The 16,323-nt window shown below is 46.7% G+C and overlaps 1 protein-coding gene across 2 annotated transcripts in view; it reads left to right on the top strand.

Moving 5' to 3' along the window:
- The first annotated feature begins 3,067 nt into the window (after nt 1–3,067).
- The window catches only part of TPX2 (TPX2 microtubule nucleation factor), a 38,804-nt gene continuing 25,548 nt past the window's right edge, over nt 3,068–16,323 (top strand). For both annotated transcript variants that reach the window (XM_054980879.1, XM_054980880.1), the window contains exons 1-3: nt 3,068–3,152; nt 12,961–13,110; nt 14,782–14,901. In XM_054980879.1, the coding sequence (XP_054836854.1) occupies nt 13,014–13,110; nt 14,782–14,901 (217 nt within the window). In that variant the 5' untranslated portion in view covers nt 3,068–3,152; nt 12,961–13,013. The remainder of the gene's footprint in view (nt 3,153–12,960; nt 13,111–14,781; nt 14,902–16,323) is intronic.

Below are 16,323 nucleotides of genomic sequence, written 5' to 3' on the forward strand. Positions count from 1 at the left end.
TCTATCATACTTGTAGGAATAATAATCAAGTTTATAGTCACTCCCTATCCTTTTACTGTTGCATCTCTTTGAGACAGCTTCCATATATTACAGCCCTCCTATCAGAGTAAAAATCGTAACCTGGCTAGCCCAGGTGAGCCTGATCTCAGTGTAACCTCTATTGTTTGGATTCTATGGGGCTAATTTGGGAAGGAAACCTTCACACAATTTGAAGTTAAGAATGTTTTTCTTTTTCATCAAAGCTTTTGACAATTAGAACGATATATTTGTTCCCCTTTTTTTTAACCAAACTCATAAGTGCAATAAAAACAGAAACTTCCCGCCAACAATATCTTTGAGACCACCCAAGGTAAGCAAGTTCAACTTTGAGAGTCCTTTGCCACACAATCCTTTCAGTTATGAAGCAACTGGAACCCAGGATTCTGTCCTCTTCTTGGCAAAGGACTCTCAAAGTTATTCAAGGTGATAACAGCACATTAATTGTTAATGTTAACAGCAACCAGCTTCTTTCTCCAGCTGCTGGCTCCGCCTTACTGGGCTAAACCAATTTGCCTCTATAAAGCCCTAGTGGACTGGGCCCAGTATATCTGCCTGACCGCCTCCCACCATATGTACTCTGGATAGAGGAGCCAGCCTCCAGGTGGTGGCTGGAGAGCTTCTGGAATTACAAGTGATCTCCAGGTGACAAAGATCAGTTCCCCAGGAGAAAATGGCTGCTTTGGAGGGTGGACTCTATGGCATTATATGCTGCTGAATAGGGTTGCCAACCTCCAGGTAGTCAGAGAACACAGGTGAGCAATGCTACAATGCACTAAGTTATTCACACACTGTTCACAAAAATATTTTATGTGTAAATTTGAGAACAATATACAAAAATTAAATGCAAAATGTGAAATTCTAAACCACCATCAATCACTGTAGTATCATCACAATAAATTGAACACAGCAAGATATTACAACACTGAGTAGCGTGTATATCCTCAAAAAGGGAATAATCCCATGAGTTCTCTTATGAATGTTCTTCATAATGTTCTTCCCCTTTTTGGGGACTCCCGATTGCTTTCCTCCACCTGCATATTCCATCTTCTCCTCCCAGTCTTCCAGCTCCTCCCCACCAGCTCCGGAGGGACTTTTCATCTGCCCCTGCAGTTTCAGCTGGAATCCTCAGTGTACAAACTGAAGAACATTCATAAGAGAACTCATGGGATTATTCCCTTTCTGAGGATATACACGCTACTCAGTGTTGTAATATCTTGCTGTGTTCAATTTATTGTGATGATACTACAGTGATTGATGGTGGTTTAGAATTTCACATTTTGCATTGAATTTTTGTATATTGTTCTCAAATTTACACAAAATATTTTTGTGAACATTGTGTGAATAACTTAGTGCATTGTAGCATTGCTCATCTGTGTTCTCTGGCAAGTTTGGGTTGGTGAGCATTTTGATAGCCTCACTTGGTTTCAACCTCCAGGTAGTGGCTGGAGATCTCCTAGAATTACAACTGGTCTCCAGGCCACAGAGATCAGTTCACCTGGAGAAAATGGCTACTTTGGGGGGGGGGTGGACTCTATGGAATTATGCCATGCCAAGATCCTTTCCCTCCCCAAACACCAGTCTCCCTAGTTTTTCCAAGTTTCACTCCACAGAGCTCCAAGAATTTCCCAACTTGGAACTGGCAACCCTACTGCTGAGGCCCTTCACTTCCCTAAACAACAACATCTCCAGGATCCACCTCCCAAATCTCCAGGAATTTCCCAACCCAGACTTGGCAACCCTGACCCCGGAGGGCGTTTCGATCTACAGATAAACAGCTGGTGGTGGTCCCTGGCCTCAGAGAGGCTCAACCAAAGCCCAGCACCATTTGGGTCCTGGCCCCAGCCTTGTGGAACTCTCTGTCTGCTGAGACTCAGGCCCGGATAGACTTGTCATCCTTCCCCTAGGCCTGTACTTGAGGTCGGGGCATGGATGAGTTCTTCCTTACTTCTCCATTCCCTACTCCCATGGGATGTTTGGTTTGGGGCTGGGTGACGTGGGTCTTCTGTTAAGAGCTGTTAATCAATTTGTATATTTTTTATTTATAGTTTTATATGTGATTTTATTCTTGGTTATTATCTGGTCTGAGCCCAAGTAAGTGGGGAGAGTGGAATATAAGATTAATTTATTCATTAATTAATTATCGGGGTTACATAAGCATGGTTGGCCTTGGTAAGTAATTGGAGGGGAGACCTCCAACGAAGACCAGGGTTGCAGAGGCAGCCAATGGCAAACCACCTCTGTTCATCTCTTGATTGAAAACCCCACTGGGGGTTGCCCTATGTCAGCTATGACTTGAGGGCACTCTCCACACCACCATCTGAGTAAAAGGCCCCCTTGAATAATTCAGTTTTGAATGCTAAAACAGAGTTCTAAGACTGACATATTAAGCAACCTAGAATCTACCCAGTAGGATCCAACTTCCAGCAAAATAGTAAAGATGACGAGAGCTGTGGTTCTCAAAAGCTTGTGCTGCAGTAAAGTAGGTTAGTGTTAAAGGTGCTACTGGACTCTTTACTATTTTGCAGCTACATACTAACACAGCTAACTTCTCTGGATCTAACTTCCAGCAAGAGACAGTACAAAGTTCTTCCCAACACACTAAGAGTCCAGTAGCACCTGTTAAGACTAACCAACTTTACTGTAGCATACGCTTTCGAGAACCACAGACTAAGACGGCTAACTCCTCTGAATCTATGACCAACTCACACTGCAATCCTAAACCGTGTTACTCCAGTATAATCCCTTGGATTTAGACTGGTGCAACTCTATTTAGGATTGCACTGTCAGCCTTCCAGTGAAATCCTTTCGGGGATTTATAATTTACCCTGAACCCTCCCTTTTTTTAAAAAAAACTACATTTCCAGTGAGCCTCTGCGGCTACAGAACGCAAGGAGGACGCTAGACGAGAGCTGTTGCGTGGGAGGTGGGGCGAAGAAGGAGGAGGCGGGGTTGCGGGCCCTTCTGACCAATCGAAGTGCGCCATCCGGGCTCAGAGCGGGCGGCGATTGGCCCGTTTGGAAGCGAAGCAGGAATTTGAAAATTGTTAACGGCGGCGGCTAAGGGGGAAAGCGCTGCGGCTGAGGGGCAGAAGCGGTTCGGCGGCCTGAGGCGAGGTACCGGGACGGGGGGGGGGGTCCAAATTCAGAACGAGGCTTTTCCGAAGCTCTCCTAAAGCGGTCCGGGAAGACTTTGGGGCTGCCCATTTGGTTGGAATGGGGCGGGGGGGACAAAGGGGAAGGGGAGAGAGAAAAGAGGCCTCGAGGCCTGAGGGAGGAGGCCGCAGAGGCCCCAAAGCAGGCCGAGGTCCGCCTTCGTGGGCCTTGGGATTGGGCTGGGCCTGTTTTTCATACGGTTGCCAGCTCTGGGTTGGGAATTCCGGGAGGTTTGTGGTGGAGCCTGAACAGGGTGGGGTTTGGGAGGGACCTCAGTAGGATATAAACATTTGCCGTAGAGGCCCCCCCTCCAAAGCAGCCCTTTTCTCAAGGGGAGCCGCTCTTCATGGCCTGGAAATCAGCTGTAATTCTGGGGGGGTTTCCAGGCACCACCTGGAGGTTGGCATCCCTGCCTCCATATCAAGTAACTGCATTTCCTTTGTGTTGTTCTCTGGTGCGGCCCTCTTCCTACGAAGGGTCTTTTTAGTTCAGAAATGAAAAAGATAATAGAGGTTTAAGACTAAGCATGATGCTATTGTAACAGAATGAATATGAATATGTACCCTTAAATTTTTGAACTAGGTAGAAGCGCAAATAAACATACTAGAATGGACCACATTCTCTATTTAGTGTGTTGGATAGTTTTCTGGTAAATTTTCAGATTCTAATTTTTTAAGACTATCCCCCTCACTGGATGCAAGCTACTCTTGGTTGTTGACGAACTAGTAAAGTAGGATTAGTGCCAAAGGTGTAGGTACTTAAACCGGTACCCTGAGTTGGATAGCCCAGGCAAGACCAGTCTCAGAAGGTGGTAAGCAGGGTTGGGCTTGGTTAGTAAATGGATGGGAGACCTCCAAGGAAGACCAGGGTTGCTTTGCAGAGGCAAGCAATGGCAAACCGCCTTTGTTAGTCTCTTGCCTTGAAAACCCCAGCAAGGCTTGCCCTCGGTCAGCTATAGCTTGATGGCTTTTTCCACCACCACCAGATAAACTAGTAAGGAGGAGCTCTTTGTGTTACGCTCACCCCCTCTAGTCCGTATTGAGTGCCAATCTGATCACGTCGAAGCTGCATTTTGTTGATCTCTCCGTTTGAAGATCTTCTGCTGAAGCACACCAAATTTAGGTCACTTAATTGACCATCCTGGGTGACTGAAACGTGCCCTCTGAAACGTGCAGACCAACATTTTTTCCACACTGTGACACTGAGAGAGCTCTGTCTTTTGGTGCTACACCTCTAAAGATGCCAGCCACAGTTGCTGGCGAAACGTCAGGAACTACAATGCCAAGGCCACGGCTATACAGCCCGGAAAACCCACAACAACCATCGTTCTCCGGCCGTGGAAGCCTTCGACAATACATTTTTGGATAACTATCACGTTATTTGCACAGTATCTATAATTGCGCCCCCACGCACAATAAAATTCCCATTTAACAACCACGTCATATGCCTGCTTAGTCTGAACACCCATGAGACTTGATTCTAGGACTCTTACTTCTAAATCTGTTCATTCGATTTTCATTTTTGTCTGCCAGCATTGCTAGTTCATCTTAAACTTGGTGGGAAGTAGAGATGTGAAGGCCTTGGGAGAAATCTGGAGACGTTCAGAAAATTTTCTTCCAAGAACTTAACCCCCCCCCCCCCCCGTTTTTCTTGCTCAAAATGTATAGCATGAAGAAGTTGGGAGAGTGAGTAACACTAAAACTCCTGTGATTTTTACTGTTAGCTTTCAGTGAAATGAAAGCTAACATTTTACTCAAAATGTGACACAATCTACAAACTACCCTACTGGGTACGTCACATCCAATTACTTACGTTCATTTTCAGCAGTGTTTAATCTCTGTATTCCTGTATTTGAATATATGCTTTTCAGATTTCTGCTATTCATACCCTATTGTATTTATTGAATGTCTCAGCTGTTGTAATCACTTATATTTTGTAACCAGCCTTGAGTCTCAGTGAGAAAGTTGGGAGTAAATAATGTAAATATTCAGTGTGTTTAGTTTTATGGAAGTTTAACTTGGTATCCAAATATGCTGGTAGTCCTGCCTAAAGTGACTGCATGATGGGTGTCCAAATGACACTTTATTTTGTACAGGATTTGTTTTCTACCGTCAGCTTTTCCACCTTCCTCTCGAATGGCGAAAATGAAGATACCTGTGCCATGCTAGCATAGGATGCAACAATTTGACATTGTCTCTAAAGTACTGGGTATATTTACATTTTTTTCTTATACAAAATGAAGTTAGCTATACTTGTAAGTCCCATAAATGCACCCAGTAGTACAATTGTATATACCAACACAATTATAAATGATGCATTTAACATTAAATCAGTAAAAAGTGTTGTTTTGGTAGGAAGGTATTGCAAAAACTGCAGAAGTTTTTGCTTGTTTCCTGCCCACACCCTTCTTGGCTGGGGGGGATTGAAAAATATGTAGTTTTTTTTCTATCCTATTAAACCTGTTCTGCTGCTTTAACAACATAAACAGCATAATTTTTTATTTTATTTATTTGTGTCCTTTATAGTCTGCCTTTCTCACTGAGACTCAAGGCGGATTGCACAGTGCAAGATTAGTACAGTCAGTTTCAAGGACATTTCTATAAACAGTGTCATAGGATGGATAAACAGAATTTTAAAAGACATAGAAACAGAACATAAGCAATTCTAGGGCTGACATTAGACCACATGAAGCACGGGTAGTTCGTAGGAGCATATATTTAAAGCAATAGATAGTATGTAAGGCAACATAGTGGTGAAGTCTATGGTCCTTAACTCATTAGCAAAGCATCTGAGAGCCCCTCCCTACAATACAAAAGCCTTTTTGAATATTCAGTTTTACATAGTTCGCAGAAAGCTAGGAGAGTGGGGGCTCTCCTGACCTCATCAGGCAGGTTGTTCCACAGGGTAGGGGCCACCACAGAGAAAGCCCCTGTATGGGCTGCTGTTGATTTTGCCCACGTGCAGGGTAGCACCTGCAGGAGACCCTGTTCAGAAGAATGAAGCTGCTGTGGAGGAACATAGGAAGGGAAGTGGTCCCATAGGCATGCCGGACCAAGGCTGTGAAGAGCGTTGTATGTGATAACCAATACCTTGAACTGAGCATGGTAACTGATAGGTAGCCAGTGGAGTGACTGCAGAATGAGGGTGATGTTTATGATCCTGCTCGCTCCTGATAGCAATCATGCCACAGCGTTTTGCACCAATTGGCGTCTCCTAGTTAATTTGGATGGGAGATCTACATATAGCGCATTACAATAGTCTAGTAATAGCTAATTTAGCATCTAAACTTGTACTAATTGGCATTTTTCTGGAATTTAAATGTATGATTGTCCAAGCAACTTTGCAAATATATGCAATACTAAAGCAAGAGACCATTGCAAACTGTTGCACAGTATTCTGTCACATTCTAGCCCGTTTTGCTTGTTCCAAAAGGAAAAAAAATAATCGTTCAGTTTTTTCTAGCATTTTTCAAGAGAAAAAAAGTCTTCAGCCATTTCATAATTTACACTTTGAGTAACAAAAACTTCATCTTAAACATATTTTACTCATTTCAAAGAGTAAATATTTCGTAGGATTATTTTCCCCTGAACCTGAGTGGGGAAAAACCACCCCCTCCTTAATTTTCCATGATTTTTCTGAGTCTTCACCTCTCTAGACTGGAGCTAGGGCCTCTGCGGAAAATAAGATGAATGTTCCTTAACCACTTTAGATGGTTCCTCCACAGGGGATAGCTACTAGAATCATAAGAGTTGGAAGGGCCATACAGACAATCTAGTCCAACCACCTGCCCAGTGCAGGATCAGCCTAAAGCATCTCTGTCAAATATTCATCCAGCCTCTTCTTGAAAACTGCCAGGGAAGGGGAGCTCACCACCTCCCTAGGCAGCTGATTCCACTTTTGAACTACTCTGACCGTGAAAAAGTTCTTCCTAATATCCAGCCGGTACCTTTGTGCATGTAATTTAAGCCCATTGCTTCGGGTCCTATCCTCTGCTGGTAACTGAAACACTTCCTTGCCCTCCTCCAAATGACAGCCTTTCAGATATTTAAAGAGAGCAATCATGTCCCACCCTCAATCTCCTCTTCTCCAAACTAAACTAGTGCTTCTTCCCCAGTGCCTTAGTCCAATACCCATCAGAACTTGGGAAAGGTGCCTGGCCCCTGGTAACTGAAGGGGGTGGGCAAGTAGAAGACGCGTGTGGATGGGCAAAGAAAAGGCTGTTAGAGACAGAAGCAGACAAATGCCTGCCAGTTGGCTGAAGCACCTGGAGAGGGCAGGCTGTCCCTCTGCCTGGGACGATGTCGCATAGTAGGTCTGCTCCTTTGTACGCAGGCCTCTTTCCCTTATGTTCAACTTGTGTATTTGTAAATAAAAAGCACAGATTGCAAAAAGGGCCATCGGAAAAGCACAGCCCTGGCATTCCTCACCGCTTGGGGAAGTGGGTAAAGTGTAACAGTATGATGGACACAGAGCCAGCCATGTCTGCCCCTCTTCCAGATGCAGTGGGGGCAAGTCAGCCTGGCAGTTGGAGGAACAGCCTTGTGGAGTCTTCTGAGGCCTTGTGGCTTGTTTTTGCATCCAGTTCAATAGATCATTCCTAAATCCCTTGCTGTCCCTTTAATGCCTATTTTTAGTCTGTCCCATCTTGATGTCTCTAGGAGCTTGTGGGGTCTGGATTACAGGGCATACGATGTCAGGGGCATTTATTTTTGGGTTGCTGGGGAGGGAGACACGGCTCTTTGGCTGTAAGGGAGAGAGGTAAGAAGCCCGGGGAATACTGGCAAAGTTTCTGCCTCTCGTTAGACTATGTCCTCGTTCTGCAAATGGGTCTCTTGCAACATCCAGCGTGATGGATAAGCAGAATTAGCCGAGGATTATGTTGCAGGGCCATCAAGACTTCCAGTCTAGCAAAGGAGGACTGGCCTCTCAGCCTCAGCACAGGGATGGATGTCCTCCATCCCCCAGCAAGAAAAAGTCTCTGTAGCTGGGGGAAGGGGGGGGGTCACTTGCTTGCCATTCAAAGAGTTAATGAAGCAGTCTTGCAGCTAATTTGAAATTTTGAGAAACTTGCTTTTCAATTCAATTTCTTGATGGTGGTGGTAGTAGAAATGGGATTAGTAGCACTTTGATGTGCCACCTGTGGCTCTTCTGAGCACTGTTCCCGAATATAGCACTTGCCTCAAAGTGGGCAAGGCCCTTGCCTGGTGGAACTTGTGGTGGGCAAGTGGTTCCCGCCTTGAAACAGCAGCTGCCAGGTAAGCTGCCAAGTAAATGGATAAACTGTAAGCCCCCCTGAGATGTAGGTTTTGTGCCAGGTATGGAAGTAACTCTTTTGATTAAGGGTAAATGCACATGGGGTCTCCATGAGCCCAGAGTGAGTCCCACTGCATATAAGAATAGGGTCCACCTCTAGAGAGAAGGCTCAGACATCTTACATTTTTATCCACCTAGTCATCCTCCAGGGAGCTCAGAGCTGTATACATTATTTACCACACTTTCATTTGGTGTCCACAACTGCCAGGCGAACTATTCCAGCTTCAGGGTTGAACTGGGCAGAACTCTAATCTGTCTGTTTCTTTGGCCTTTACATCGGCACAGTTCTGTCTGGGAACATATGGATGCTCTCCGGCAGAGATGAATTGCACCCCAAATGTGTCATGAGCAAGACTTTGCATACCCTTTCTGCCAAGGTGAAGAAAGCATGCACAGCCGTGCTTCATGATAAAAGCTTAGAAACGGAAGCTTTCCCCAAACCTGCAGCTTTTAGCCACGTGTGCAGCATCACCTGTGGTTGGGGAACAAGTGGGGTGGACACCTTATCTGGCATGCTCTAGAGGTTCCTTCTGGGCTCGTTGTGGTCCAGGGGGCAGTAGCCCAGTTCTAAGTGGGAAGCGGTCCCTTGCTATTGCTTCCTGCTTGGATACAAGCAACGCTGGGATCTGCGAGGCTTGCATCCGAAGTGAGCGGGATCTCTCTGGTCTGCCTTTCTGTGAAATACGGATGCTTTGTCGGTCATTTCTGTAATTGTATGGCAGGCTGCAACTAGGAAAATGGAGCGAGCAGCTCTAATGCTTCTTCCGAAATGACCCTTGACTCAGGTCTGTGGCGAGGAAACGAGCAACTAGGTTGAAGCGTTGAGGTGATGAACTTAAATCTTCCTGAGGGACTCATAGTGCAAATACCCAATTATCATGTCTCATAGTCCACGGGAAGCAAATTCTCCAAGCCGGTTCAGTTTCTGTGGGGGCCTCGGGACTACAACATTGAAGTCTCCAGCACTGCTAAGGAATGTTGTCGGTGATTACGTTTTTGCATTTTTTCCTTTTCTTTGTGGTCATCAGCTTGACCCCAAGCTTTCTGCTTGGATGGGTTAGTGGGGTACGGGGGCGGTTAGAGGCATTAAATAATGTTAGCAAAAGGCAAATGTGTTGTGTGCAATCCTGGACGGTGCACAAGGGTTTGTCCCTGCTTCATATCCCAAATTTAGCCCCTCGGACAAGATTTATTTGCATCACAACATCCCTGACAACTATAGATAAACAGACTATGTTTACATATGTGGCGTGGGTCATTTTCCACAGAAAATCGTATCACCCCACATCCTTGGACTACTCTTGACTGGCAGTGGGGTCTCATGGGCTTCTGGCATTTCACGTCATCTAGTGAAGTTTTAACTGAAGTTGTTGGGGAGTTGAACCTGGGATTTAAAGCATGCAAAACAGATGCTCTCGGGACATACAGCTGGAAGGGACCTCAAGGGTCATCTTGTCCAACCCACTGCACAATGTGGGAAATTCACAGCTATCTCACCCCCTCCACTTCCACATTGACCCCTGCTCTATGCCCGGAGAAAGGGGGGGAAAGCCCCCAGGGTCCCTGGCCAATCTGGCCTGGAGGAAAATTCCTTCCTGCCTCCCAAGTGGCAGTCGGCATTACGCTGGGCACGTAAGAAAGGGCTGCGAGAGCCTGGCATCGGAGTTACGGAGCTTCTCACTTAAAAGAATTCTTAGCATTTCCATAAGTACTTCAGAGCTGTGCGACAGCCCTGTAAAGTCGGTCTGCTTTGTTATCGCAATATTGCAAGTAAAGGGGACTTGAGAGAGGAGTTTCCTGAAGGCTGCCTGTGGAGTGAATGCCTGAGATAAGGCTTGAACTGGGGGCTTCCCAATTCAGGGCTCAGCCTCTTGGACACTCCACTGTGTCGTAAGATGGGTCTAAGGTGGCTGAACTACATCCATAAGCTGGACCCCTTAGTCCAGCCCTACCCGCCCGAAACGGGATTTCAAATCAGGCTTGATACCTGAGATCCCGGGGAGATAATCGAGGGCCTCATAAGAGAAGCCCTGCTGAATCAGACTGGTGGTCCATCTAGTCGCAGAGTGGCCAACTAGTTGCTCTGGAGGTCCACACAAACAGGACAGAGAGGCTGATGTTGCCTCCTGGCACTGGAATGCAGAGGGTCACTGCCCCTGAATGTGGAGGGTCCCCTTTAGTCTCCATGGCTGGTAGCCACTGATAGACCCGTCCTCTGTGGATCTGTCTGGTCCCTCCAATTGCTCAGCAGCGGCACGGCCGTTGCCAGCTCTGCTGCTCTAGGCCAACCTCCCGTTTCTTCCCGCCTGGAGGTGCCCTTGTAATCAACCCCCTTTAGGGGAGGGTGGGCTGTGGAACCTGTGTCTTGGTCTCTGTTGGCCCCCGCTGTCGCTTGCTCCCGATAACAAAACGGCCGTTGTCACTCTGCTTCAGAATGTAGAGTTAGCATTCGATCCAAACATTTCTGAAACGCGATGCCCGCTCCGCCTACTTGGCAGCTTGAGTGTTGGGCAAAGTGGGCAAAAAGAATGTCTCTGACGCACTTCATTTGGAAAAAAAAAAGAAGAAGTTAGTAGTGTTGACAGTAACTTGATCCTGATTAAAGGGGATAAGAAGGTATCCTGTTCCCTCCAGCTCTGGGCCTCTTGTTTGAGGCTGTCACTTTTTTCCTCCCTGTTTTCCTCCTCCAGAAATTTCTTTTGTAGCTTTCTTATGTTTTCTCAACTCCCTTGAATGTCTCCTTTTTCCTCATAGCCTCCCGCCGGCCCACCCTCGCTGTGTTTCCTTTGGTATGCTGCGATGTTCCACAACTTGGCATGGGAAGGCTGGGGGTTATAAATTACGGTGGCACCTGCTAATGGTGCTGTAATTTATATCTGGGCAGCCTTCCCAATTGTGAGCGAGCGAAGCCAGCTTTCTCAAAGCACCTACACCAGCAGTCTGCAGGGCCTCCTCCTAGGCCAGCTTCCTCCTCCCCAGGAGAAGCGGTTTAGCTCAGCAAGAGAACATGGCGCTTGCTGACGTTCTTGAAGTGGTGAACGTGGGCTGTTAATGTGCACAGAGGTGCACCCAGTGCAGTACTTGGCTCACTTTGCTGAAAAGTGGTGCAGCAGGATTATGGACCTAGAAAGGAGCCCTGCTGGCAACTTCTTGATGTACAAGAGTTGCCAGTGCTGTGGAGAGGGTACTGCACTCCACAAAGGCTCGAGAGATCACTAGTTCCTGTGCATGGAGAGCTCAGTATGATTCGCTTTGGAGTCGCTTTGGTCTGAACCTCAGGTTTCTAGCTTCTCTATAATCATGCGCACATGAGGAGAGCCCTCCTGAGTCAGAAAAAAGGTCTATCTAATCCAGGATCCTGTTTCTTAGAGTGGCCAAGCAGTAAGTAAGTAATTTATTATTACAGCACTTGGCCAGTACGTTAACCATAAAATTTAAGTGCACATTTTACAACCATTTGAAACATGAAGCATATAAGTATATACAATTTAAAAACATAATTTCCTAATATCTATCAAAATTTGTAAAAACCAGGAAGTCAGCATAGTAGTGGCCAAGCAGATGCTTCTGCAAGGCCATTATTGCGGCCTTGAGCCAAGAGGGGTACAGAAATGTTTAAGTGAATAAAATTGCCCGCTTTTAGGCCAAGCCTACAGCTGTAGCTGAGCCTCAGCTAGCTGCCCTCAGATGCACGTAGCCGTCGGGAGGCCTACTCTCCCAGGACCTTTCCTGCTTCTCCTGCACTTGCATTCTTGGGCTTCGTACACCGCAAGCAGCTAAACTTTAGGAAACATCCCTGGCCATTATGAAAATGGCGTAAGGTCTAAAGCTGGCCACTGGGCACGGCCCTCAGCTGTGGCTTGCTGCCCTATTCCTGCACACCTTTGTCATGTAAAGGCAAAATGGGTGGCTATGGCTGTGTCCATAGCCACCCATTCTATGCCACTGGTGACATTCCACGCCTGTAGTTTACCTTGCACAGGAGTGTTCAGAACACAGTCAACTTGGGGACTATAATCTGCCTAGTGGGGAATGGAGGCAGAGAAGGGCAAGATGGGCGGAATGCTGGATGCCTGTATATTGCTTTTGTGTTCGATACATTTAACATTATTTATCTTGCTGTTTAAAACAGCTTTGTACAGTCAGTATTTTGCCCATGTTGCAGATTAAGGGCAAAAAAGATTAAGGGCTTGCTACCGCTTTGCAAAGAGTTGGTGAAGTGAGATTTGGGCTAGAGACCACCTCTCTGCTTGCCACCACCCCGGCTCTGCCCTTTACCTGTTTTTTAAAAAAAACCCCTCTGAGAGTTCTTAGCACTGTGCGCTTAAAACATTTGCTTTTAAAGGGTGGCATGAGCCCCCTGCCCCCACTTCCAGAGGATTCTCCAGGCAGGGTCTAAATTGTTTGACAAAAGAAGGCTGATTTTCCTGCTAACGCTCTCTTGGTCTTGTTCCAGGTGCTCATGCCAAGGCTCCTCAATAAGGGCCTGCAGCAGCAGTCGAGGCCAAAATGTCTCAGGAAACATATTCATATGATGTCCCGGATACTTGCATGAACTTCAAGGCGTTGAACGAGGAGGAGTCAGTTTGTGTTGATGCTTGGTTTGGTAAGTATGGGGTGGGGTGGGTGGGCTTCTAGCTCGGTTAGAGTGCCAGGCTAGAACCGGAATCCCCAGGTCAAAATACCTGCTACAGAGTGCCGCGAGGTTGTTGCACGGATAAAATGGAGCGTGGGAAGCAAATTTGGTATCTCGTCCTGAGCGGCTTGCAGGGATAAAAATGTGAGCGGTCCCTGCCAGGGACGCTCTGGTGGTTGGGAGGCTGTTCACACCTTTCAGGTGTGTCTGTTCTCTGTCATTCTTGCAGTATATGCTGCAGTGTTCAGGGGGAAAAAATAGATGGAGCACAGGAGAATGTTTTCCCTTGCTACCACTACTTCTCTCCCTCCCCCCCAAGAACAAAACGTATCATTTCTATATTCACTCTCCTTTGTTGCCTGCAATTGCAACAGCTACTGAGGAAGTCTGTTAGAATTCCCCCTAGGGTTCCCAATGTCCTGCCCTTTTAATAGAGGCTTAGAGTTTGGAAAGGGGACAGCTGAAGGTTTACAAGGCTTGGAGGCAAATAACATCTGGTAAATGATATCCCCTTAAGCCTCAATTAAAAGGGACAGAAAACTTCCCCAAGCAGTTGGCAACTGTAAGTACACCTAGGGATTCCAGCTCAGACATTTTGGATGACATACATATCAGTTGGCAGGTGGATATAAGCCATTCCCCAGTCACACAGTGTTTTTAAGAACGGAAAGGAAGAAGAGTCCAGTAGCACCTATAAGACTAACAAAATTTGTGGCAATGTATGAGCTTTCGTGAGTCACAGCTCTCTTCTTCAGACCTGTGGCTCACAAAAGCTCATACCCTACCGCAAATTTTGTTAGTCTTATAGGTGCTGCTGGACTCTTGCTCTTTTCTACTGCTACAGACAGACTAACACGGCTACCCATCATGATCTGTCTCAGTGGTTTAAGACATATAGTTGTGTGAAAGAATGGAGGAGGCAGAATAACGGGGTCCAAAAGAACTAAGCTGGCAGCTCGGCTGCAGGGTGGGGAACCAGTATGCCACAACAGTAACAGTGTCGGACTTGGGCCTGGGACAGTTGAGTTTGAAATTTGCATTCACAGTGTCATGGTTGGAGAGGGGAGAACCGAGTATGTCATTTTGAGGTTCTTGGTGGAAAGATAGGAAAAAATTGTGCTAGGTGGGTCAGATTGCTGACAGGCCTGGAGGAAAATGTCCTGTTCCTTAAATAGATTCTTAATGTGTAGAAATGGGCAGCCGAAGCTTTCTGTGGTATGGAGGTAAATAATATCACCAGGTAAATAACATCTCGTTATTCCTCGATTAAAGGGGTAGGACATTTGAGGCAGGGTTCAGTCAAGTCAGGTGTGTCTTCCCTCCTCCCTTACCTGCCCTCATTCCTGGAGAGATTCAGGCCTCCTCGAGTGCCTCCCCGTCAACTACTTTCAACCTGCGGTGGATTCTGACCGCTTGTCCAGGATCTGGTAGGACCTTCTGTCTTGGTTCCACCCTGGCCCGGATTGCTCGGTAATTCAGCCATTTTAAGAATGCCTTAGGAAAACAGAGCCAGCTCCCGGTAGGAATAGTAATTTGTTCAGTAGGAACCCGGATAAGCTGGCAGAGGTTGCGGTGGGTGGGGAGGCAGTGCTTTAGCCTGACCTTAACGCGTTGGGCTTTGCATTCCACCGCTTGTTGCAGATTACAAAGCAGGCCTGTTGAACACCCCAAGCGTAGACGCGGCAGCGGGCATCTTCCAAAAAGCAGCTTCATCAAGGGCTAACATTCCACGAGCTATTGTCTCACCAATGGTGAAATGCGGTAAGTTTCTGCCGTTTAGAGGCACTGTTCCTTCTCACGTTGCCACCACAAGTTCGGGCAAATGAGCCTTGTCTCTTCTGTCCTCTGTACCCTCCAGATTTGATGCCACAGGCAGTCCTATAAAACGGAACTTGAGACCTGTCTTCTGAAAGCATTGGCACATCTCTTTTTATAAATAACATTTTTCACTCTGTAGCAGCAGAAAAGAGCAAGAGTCCAGTAGCACCTATAAGACTAACAAAATTAGTGGGAGGGTGTGAGCTTTTGTGAGCCACAGCTCACTTCTTCTATCACACTCTCCTTGTGATAGAAGCCATAACTCACTTCTTGTCACATTCTAACTGTATCTGAAGAAGTGAGCTGTGGCTCACGAAATCTCACACCCTCCCACTAATTTTGTGAGTCTTATAGGTGCTACTGGACTCTTGCTCTTTTCCACTGCTACAGAGTAACACAGCTACCCATCTTGATTATACTTCACTCTGTGAGGCTCCTGGAATCTCATTTAGAGGTGGGCACTTAAAAAAAAAATAGTCATTTTATTTTGGTATCAGGAAGCGGGGAAGGGCATACTTATTTTAGCTAAATATTGGGAGTATTTATTATCATTCTGGAAAGTTGTTCTGGAAATATTGCAGCAGTGCTCCTGATACTTAACAAAAACGAGGATGGCCTTTCCCGCTTCTCTGACAAGGTATTAAAATGGGGAGGGTAAGGAAGAGCCCCATGGTGGTTGGTGGTACACTGGCCCTTTAAATTCCAAATGGCAATGATTTTCACTGGAGCCAGGTCTGCCCACCGAGAAGGGTCTGCCGCTGGCCCGGGACTGACTCTTCTGGTGAGACTGAGACTGTTCCACAGTCATGTCTGATCTCCAGGCAGCCGGGGCCTGCGTTCCATTTCCAGGCCCCTTAAGCCCCGTTCCAGCCCCATTTTTGGCAGCTCCAGCTGAGCCCACCTTGACAGCTGCAGAAGGGGGTTTGGGCCTGTGGGTGGCATTGCTTTCTAAGGAAAACATAGAAAACAACGGCCCTTTAAAATCTCAAGGGCCAGTGCACCACCAATCAGCTGTGGATCACTGAAGCAGTGGAAGGAGTTCAAGTCTACCGTAGGCAATAAGGGTGTAATGGCCTTTTAATTTTTAAAGGGCTATGTTATATGGGGAGGGGGGTGGACCTGACCTTTCTTAGGAGGCCAGGTCTTCCCACAGAAAATAATGGCCCTTTAAAGTGTCAGGGGCTTATGTGCCATTGTGACAAGCTAGGGAGCACTCCCTCCTTTGGCTGGTCCTGCCCCCCCAACAGGATTCCAGATGGCCGACATTACCGGGAGTCATGTTGGGAGACAGGAGTGATATCAGATATCGCCAGTCTCGCCCAGTACCCAAAATACCGGGCATCTTACTTGTTGGCAGCATCCAGC

The sequence above is a fragment of the Eublepharis macularius genome, chromosome 5 (assembly GCF_028583425.1).
Source record: "Eublepharis macularius isolate TG4126 chromosome 5, MPM_Emac_v1.0, whole genome shotgun sequence".
Lineage (NCBI taxonomy): Eukaryota > Metazoa > Chordata > Lepidosauria > Squamata > Eublepharidae > Eublepharis > Eublepharis macularius.